This window comes from Chiroxiphia lanceolata, chromosome 11, assembly GCF_009829145.1.
Source record: "Chiroxiphia lanceolata isolate bChiLan1 chromosome 11, bChiLan1.pri, whole genome shotgun sequence".
Classification (NCBI taxonomy): Eukaryota; Metazoa; Chordata; class Aves; order Passeriformes; family Pipridae; genus Chiroxiphia; species Chiroxiphia lanceolata.
In genome coordinates, this window is record NC_045647.1 from 17577070 (window position 1) to 17585275 (window position 8206).

Below are 8206 nucleotides of genomic sequence, written 5' to 3' on the forward strand. Positions count from 1 at the left end.
GCACTGACTATCCCTGTCATGAGGGAGCAAGCAGGGCCTTTGGCGCTGCAGCTGGGGAAGGAAAAGTTGCCTGGTTCACCCTGGATCATGGCACAGAGGCAGGAGTGTCCTGCTGGCAGTGTCCTCATAGTGCCCTCAGGGGACAGACACCTGCGATGCTGAGCCCGAATTTAGCTTTGCTAAAATCCTGATCCTGCCTCTTCCCATCCCATCCCACCCCTCCCATTCCATCCCATCTCATCCAACCAGTCACATCTCATCCCATCCCATCCATCCCATCCTGTCCCATCTCATCCACCCAGTCACATCTCATCCAACACCATCCCATCCCACTCCATCCCATCCCATCCCATCCCATCCCATCCCATCCCATCCCATCCCATCCCATCCCATCCCATCCCATCCCATCCCACTTCATCCCATCCCATCCCATCCCATCCCATCCCATCCCATCCCATCCCATCCCATCCCATCCCATCCCATCCCATCCCATCCCATCCCATCCATCGTGTTCAATCCCATCCCATTCATTTTATCTCATCCCACCCCCCTGCACGTCATTCTATCTCATCCCATCCATCTTATCCCACTGCACTCTATCCCATCTCATCCCATCCCACCCTGAGCCAGTGGCCATGGCACAGCCCAGGGGGACCCAGGCTCAGCCTGATGAGGACGGTGTAGGGTCCCATGGGGTCTCCAGTCCCATGGGGTACGCGGGCCCCAGGGCGGTGTCCCCCCGTGGGCCGCTCCGGGGGCCACTCGTGACCCGTCCCCGCGGGGCCCACGGGCGGGGCGCGAAGTTCGGCTGTGACGTCATGTGCGGGGCGGGGCGCGGGGCGGGGCGTGTCCCCGCGGCCCCGCCCCCCCCAAGTTGCCGCGCCGGGCGCGCGGGGCCGCGCCGCGACGGACCGACGGCTCGGCTGGGACCGGCTGGGAGCGCTGGGAGCGCCTGGGAGCGGCTCGGCTCGGCCCGGCTCGGCCCCGGCCCGGCACGGGAGGGCGGGAGGGAGGGGCGCGCTCCCCCCGAGCGGCGGCTCCGGGCCGCAGCCCCCCGTTGCGGTCGGAGAGGCGTGCAGGTGAGCGTCGCGCCGCGCCGGACGGGGGGCGAGGGGGGCCGGGCCCGGCGGTGGGGGCGTTGCTGGGATCTGGAACTGCCTGTCCCGGGGCTGCCCCCGACTCTCCCCCCGCCCCCGGTGACCCGGGACATCCCGGCGGGGCCGTGCGGGTCCCTGCCCAATGCGTGTGCGCCCCGACGGCTGCCTGCCGCTGCGCTGCCCACGCCGGCACCCCGCGTCCCGCAGACCCCGAGCCCCGACGGGCGCCGCGGGCACGGCGAGCCCGGCTCCCCCCGCGCCGCCCCGCTAGCGCCCCCGGGCCACTTGTGCCCCGGTGCCGCCCCCGTCTCCGCGCGGAGCTCGAAGCGGAGACCTGGGCCGGCCCCGTGGCGGGGGCTGCTGCCGGGGACTCTCTCCCCGTGTCCCCGCCGCCGAGCATCCCCTCCCGGACCCCGCGCCTCTCTCCCGCAGTCCGCTCCCTTCCCGCTGCCGCAGCGCTCCGAGCCGGCCAAGCGCAGACCTCCCTGCGGTGCGCGGCCCGGGCTGTCCCCCCGCACGCCCCGGGCCGGGGGCGGTGGGGCTCCCCAAGCCCTGCCTCAGCCCCAGCCCGGGGTCTCCGCGAGCAGCGCAGAGCCGGCCGGCCGCTCCGCATCCCCTCCGCCTCCCGCTGCCTGCCCGCTGCCTGCACTAGCAATATTTCAGTCCCTCTCAGCCCGGCTGCATTTTCTGCCTGTCCCCGGTACATCCTTCCCCCGGGACGTGGGGGCGGGATGGCAGCGGGGACCCCCCCACGGACACGTCCAGGGCAGCTGCAGGTGGAAGCGGGGCTGGAGGTGGAGCACCGGCCGGTGGCACCTCACGCCGTAGGGCAGAGCTGGGGGTCGGGGGGCTGGGGGTCCCCACTGGCGAGAGCTGCACGGCTGCGTCATCCCTCCGTGCCATCCCCACCCGGCCACCCACTTCCCCGCTATTGTCTTACACCCGCTGTTGCTTCTGCTCCCAAATTAGACACTTGGAGGGGGGTGCTGGCTGCGTGCGGGTGCCAGCGCAGCACTGAGCCTTCCCCCCAGCACCTCGGGGAGGAAGCACTCGCCCTTTCACCCACCCCTTACCCCTGGGTGCCCCTGCTTGTGGTGAGGGTACTCTCACCTGTGGGGTGCAGTTGCTGGCCCCGATGTGGGGCTGTGTGCCAGCCTCCCTTGCAGGGTACCTCAGGTGTGCTGAGCCCCATCTCAAGCCCCTTGGGGCAGGGGAGGGTACCGGTGCTCAGCCCTGGCAGGAGGACCCCCCATTAAACCAACAGGAACTAATTTTATGAGCGCAGATTAGCTGAGCGCTCGCAGAGACAGCAATAAAATCCCAATATATCATCCTGCCCGGGTCCCCTTCCCGACTAATCCTGGCATTGTGCCACCAGTGCTGGCAGCCTGCCTGCCCGCCCGCAGGCCAGCGCTGCCCCGATGGTCTGTGGCACTGAGCCCACTGCCACACCAGCAGCTGCCAGGACAGCCCTCGTCCCCCTTGATCAGGCACAGTGGCATGGCAGAGCCAGCACGGTGTGGCATGGGGACACGGAGGTGCCAGGCAGGGCACGTTTGCTGGGGAGGCTGGTAGTATGAGTCAAGCGTGGGCTGGAAAGCCTCACCCAGTCTGTGGCACAGGCAGGGGTGTCCCATGGGTGCTCTGATTCTCTTTTGGGACTTGGGGCACGCTGAGCAGGACGGGTGTGGGTGCTCTTGCCCGGTGAAGGCTCTCCTGGCAGGAGGATGCCTGGGTGCCGTGCAAGCTGGGAGCACTCATCCTCTGGGCATTGCTTGAGCAGGCACAGAGGCAGGTCAGCTCCTAGGGATGGAGGCAGGAAGAAGCATCCCACCATTCCCCGGCTCAGGGCACTCCCGTCCCACCCAGGTTTGGGTCAATCACCCCAGGGAGAGCTTAGGTGCATGCCCTGGGTGCTGCGGGCAGGACCACCTTCCTCCCAGGGCCTGTGCAGCAGGGATGGGGCTGTGCACCCGCAGGTGGGTCGGGTACTGCCGGGTGCTGCCCGTCCCTGCCCCCTCCAAAGGATGTGCCGCTTTCTGCATCTTCAGCTCCCATTGCCATAGCAACAGGCTCGGCGCTTGGGTACCCGCGATGCCGGCTCCCGCATCCCGCATCCCGCATCCCGCACTGCCATCCTGCCCGCAGCTCTCACCACCGGGCCCCGGGCGCTGCCGGCACGGGCACAGCCAGGCCGGCACAGCACAGCGCAGGGTTCAGGGAGCTTAAGTGCTTGGCAATGGGTCCCTCCGGCATCGCGCCAGCATCCCATCACAGGGTCCCACTCAGGCCCGTCCAAGAGGGCTGGGGGGCCCCAGGCAGCTCTGTCACCTTCTGAGCCATCAGAAAATAACACCAGCTGAAACTTCCTCCTGGTAACAGGGTGGGAGAGGGAAAAAAATCACTTTATGCGACCAGATTTTTTTCTGGGAAGCTTCCAAGGAGGATCTGGTTTTGAAGGGTTCCCAGCAGGAAAGCAAGGGGCAAAACATCCTTCCTAAAGGGCCAGAGGAGCTGGTGTGTGCCAAGGGCAGTCAGTGTCCTGCACGCTGCTGGTGGCAGGAGGGCTGGCACCTCCGAGCCACGGTGCCCACCTGCCCGGTGCTGCAGTCGGGGCCGGGAAAAGGGATGGGGAGCTGAGGCTGGTGTAACCCACTGCACATGTGACAACGTGTGACAATGCTCTGCCCGGGGAGGCCCCGGCTGCTGAAATGTCACTGTAGGACAAAACTGGGCTGAGAAATGGGAAAGGGTCGATTCACCTCCACTTCCCTCCCCTGTGTGTGCTCTGGGCCCTGGTTTTGAAGGGTTCAGTGCGCTAGCCCTGGCTGCTAATTAAGAATTAACGATCCGCACAAGGGGGGCCAGAGGGGCCGGCTTGTGGCTGTGCTGGCAACTTGAGCCCAGGCAGAGAGATTGGATGCCGTGGGGTTTGGATGCACATCGGTGGGGCTGGGCACACGGCAGTTTGTGACAGCTGGGGAGCAGGAGCAGGCGCTGAGCTCCGTCAGGTTTTACATTAATTAGTGCAGCTCGGGAGGGTCTGCTGTGGCTCCAGGGGGGCCGGCGGTGCCAGGCACTCACCGCCTCTCCCTGCCCTGCCAGCACCGGGCCCTGCGATGCCGTTTGGCTGCGTGACGCTGGGAGACAAGAAAGATTATAACCAGCCGTCCGAGGTGACTGACAGATATGACCTGGGCCAGGTCATCAAAACGTGAGTTGGTCCCTCCATGGCCCGCGGATGCCCCGGGGACCCCAACGCCTGCGTAACCCCGGGCTGAGGAGTGGCACGACGCTGCCTGCAGGGCTCTTGGGGTGCTGAAGCCCAGCTGGGCTAGGATGGCAGGGTGCATTTTGGGGTGGCTATCTCCTAATTAGTTCCTCTTGGTTGTGGGTGCATGGGGGTTTCCACAGCCGGCTCCAAGGAGGGCAGTGAGCTTTCCCACCGCAGCTGGCTGCAGCTGGGTATCTCCCTGTATCCCTCCCTCTTCGCCACAAGACTTGCAGGGATTGCAGCAATTCTGCACAATCCTGGCTCCCCCAAGCAGTTTGGGAAGCAGAAGGGTTCTGCTCCAGCAAAGGAAAGGCAGATATCATTTGGGGGGGAGCAGAGCACTGCTGCTTCCCCCAACTTTTATTGCCATGCTGGGGGACCTGTTAGGATGCACTCCAAAAATGCAGCTCTCAGACCCATGGAGAGCAGTTTGACCCCAGAATATGCACCAGAATTTTTTCCAAAGCAACCACTTGGCCATTGGTCATGCCTGGTGGGGTGACACTGGGTGGCAGTGGGGACCTTGGTGCTCTCAGGTCTTTGCTCTATCCTCTGGGCAGCCTGCCCCAAAGCCCACAAGTCCCAGTTCCCCTCCATCCAGGGCAGCAGCCACAAGGATTTCAGCACAGTGGGGGGGACTGGAAGCCAAAGGCTTTGCTGGAGCAGTGCCGAGTGCCCCTCGGGGGCTCCCCTGTGGCTCTGGCCTGGCCGATGGGCTCAGGCACCATTAATAATAGAACAGAAATACCGCAGCAACCAGCAAGTCTCCCCTTTTTTCTCCCTGACCGCAGTGCTGATGTTAATGTCGGGGTGTGCTGCTGTTCAACCTCGGCACAGGTGGCTGTGCAGTGGGTCTTACCCCAGCTGCTGTGAGGAGGGGGCTTTTTAACCAGCAAATATTACCCCTTCCCTATAATTTTGCTTATTCCATATGAGTTCCTTCTCACTGCTGTTTTTTTCTTTGCCTCTCCTCCAAAGAGGTTTTTAGCCACAGCTTCCTTCCACCCCTGTGGCATCTCCCGTGACTGCTGGGACTGGGGGAAATACTGGTGGGCCCAGGGACCACCTGAGCACCCCAAGCTCAGTGGTCCCCAGGAAGGGGGTGATGGTTGGGGGTACCCTTGCAGGGAAGAGTTCTGTGAAATCTTCCGGGCCAAGGAGAAGACGACGGGGAAGCTCTACACCTGCAAGAAGTTTCTGAAGCGGGACGGGCGGAAAGTGCGGAAGGCAGCCAAAAACGAGATCATCATCCTCAAAATGTGAGTGCCAGGGCTGGGGGGGATCCCGTGCAGCTGGGCAAAGTGGGGAAGGACCCCCACCCATGCCCCTGTGTCTCTGCAGGGTAAAGCACCCCAACATCCTACAACTAGTGGATGTCTACATCACCCGCAAGGAATATTTCATCTTCCTGGAGCTGTAAGTTTGGGACATGCAGGGGTGTGTGCAGGGTGGCCCCACCAGGGTGGGGTCTTGGCAGAACTGCTGTCTGCAGGGCCACTGGCCGGGAGGTCTTTGACTGGATCCTGGATCAGGGCTACTACTCCGAGAAGGACACCAGCAATGTCATCCGGCAGGTGCTGGAGGCTGTTGCCTACCTGCACTCGCTCAAGATCGTCCACAGGAACCTCAAGGTGGGTGGTGGAGGGGTGAGAGCACCCATGGGTGGTGCCATGCCCCCCACCCTGGCACTCACAGCCCCTGCACTGGCAGCTGGAGAACCTGGTGTACTATAACCGCCTGAAGAACTCCAAGATCGTCATCAGCGACTTCCATCTGGCCAAGCTGGAGAACGGGCTCATCAAGGAACCCTGCGGCACCCCTGAGTACCTGGGTGGGTGAGAGCCAGCCGGGTGGACATTCAGGGGTGGACAGTGCTGCTGGGGTCCTAGCAGATAGCTGCTGCTCCTCACCACACTGGGGAGTGGTCCTGGGGGCTCCTAGTGGGTCCCTCCTGATGGTCACAGGTGCCTCTGGCAGGTCCTTCCCATTCCCCATGACACCCTGGGGGCTGATCCTGGGTTCCAGTGGGTCCCTCCCACTCCCCATGATCCCAGGGCCAAAGAGCCATGGCATTTGGGACCCCGGGGCAGGGTTGCTCTTCTGTCCCCTGCAGCTCCGGAGGTGGTGGGGCGGCAGCGGTACGGGCGGCCGGTGGACTGCTGGGCCATCGGTGTCATCATGTATATCCTGTGAGTGTGGGGTGAGGGCTGGGGTGGTCAGAGGGGCTTGGGGGCCAGGGGCTGGGCTGAGCCCCCCACCACATCCCCCAGCCTCTCTGGGAACCCCCCTTTCTACGAGGAGGCAGACGAGGATGACTACGAGAACCACGACAAGAACCTCTTCCGCAAAATCCTGGCTGGGGACTACGAGTTCGACCCGCCGTACTGGGATGACATCTCACAGGCAGGTGAGCCCCACACTGGTGGGTATGTGGAGTCTTGTGTTGTCCCCCCCAGCACTGACGTCCCCCTCTGTGCCCCAGCCAAGGAGCTGGTGACGCGCCTGATGGAGGTGGAGCAGGACCAGCGGATCACAGCAGAGGAGGCCATCTCCCACGAGTGGTGAGAGGCAGTGGGGTCAGGTGGGGGACTGGGGTGGGGGGCTGATGGGGGCTGCTCATCCCTCCCCACCTCCCCAGGATCTCTGGGAATGCCGCCTCTGACAAGAACATCAAGGATGGAGTCTGTGCTCAGATCGAGAAGAACTTCGCCCGGGCCAAGTGGAAGGTGTGTGGGGGTGCGCTGTGCCTCAGTTTCCCCCGGTCCCCCATCGCGGGGCTGTGAGCCTGGTGGGGCTGCCAGCCCCTGCCCTTCCGCCAGCCCCATGCCCCCCGACTCTCCCTCGCAGAAAGCCGTGCGAGTGACCACGCTCATGAAACGCCTGCGGGCGCCCGAGCAGACGGAGACGGCCGCGGCACCGGCAGCGGCCTCGGCAGCAGCCCCGGCAGCAGCCCCGGCCGCCACCCCGGCCCCCGCCGCCGCCGCCGCCGCCACGGACTCTGCCGCCTCCACCACGGACCCTGCCGCCGCCACGGACCCTGCCGCTGCCACGGAGTCCACGACCCCGGCCCCCGCCACTGCCACGGCCCCGGCCCCGGCCCCCACCACGGAGCCCGCAGCCCCCGCCGCCGCCACGGAGCCCGCGGCCCCCGCAGCCCCCGGCACGCCACCCGCCGCCGCGCAGCCCCCGGCCTCCGGCACGCCGCCCCCCACCACGAGTAACGGGGCCGGGGCGGCCGCCGAACCCCCCAGCGAGCAGAGCGGCTGAGTGGCCCCCGCGCCCCCTGTACATAGCCCCGGCATGGCCCCCCCACCCCCGCCTGCGCCCCCTTTTCTACGTGCCCCGCCGAAGATTCGGCCGCGGGGCAGAGCCCTGCATGGCGCCCGTCCCCTCGTGTCCCCCCCGCTCTCTCAGTCTGTCCCCCGCCACCGTCCCCTCCCCCGGGGATGCCCAGAGACGCGGGGCAGCCCCCCCCGGCCGCACGCCCCGCAGCGCTGGGAGGGGTGTCGCGAGGCCCCCCGGGACACGCGTGCATGTGCGGGGCCGCGCGGGACGGGGGGGGGGCCGTCCCGGAGACCCCCTCTGCGTCCTGGGACCCCTGGGGGGGACACGGGGACCCCCGCACGGCCCCCGCGCGTCGTGCCTGGCGGACCCCCGGTGCCCCCCCCCGCGCCTCCTCCCCGGTCCCCGCTTCCCCCCCCGCAGCTGCATGCCTGCAGGGCCGGCTCTGCCCGCGGCTGCCGCCGCCGCCCCGCGCCCCGCCCCCCGCTGTATCTCTGGCAAATAAAGACCCCGCTGAGGACAAACTGAGACAGCACCAGCGCCGCCTGCCCTG

The 8206-nt window shown here is 66.1% G+C and overlaps 1 protein-coding gene across 1 annotated transcript; it reads left to right on the forward strand.

Moving 5' to 3' along the window:
* The first annotated feature begins 889 nt into the window (after positions 1 to 889).
* CAMKV (CaM kinase like vesicle associated) lies at positions 890 to 8188 on the forward strand. Its single transcript, XM_032699338.1, has 11 exons — positions 890 to 1079; positions 4203 to 4311; positions 5499 to 5630; positions 5713 to 5787; positions 5864 to 6002; positions 6082 to 6202; positions 6485 to 6560; positions 6642 to 6778; positions 6854 to 6932; positions 7010 to 7097; positions 7219 to 8188. The coding sequence occupies exons 2-11, from the start codon at positions 4217 to 4219 to the stop codon at positions 7636 to 7638; spliced, it is 1362 nt and encodes a 453-aa protein (XP_032555229.1). The 5' UTR covers positions 890 to 1079; positions 4203 to 4216; the 3' UTR covers positions 7639 to 8188.
* The last annotated feature ends 18 nt before the right edge of the window (positions 8189 to 8206 follow it).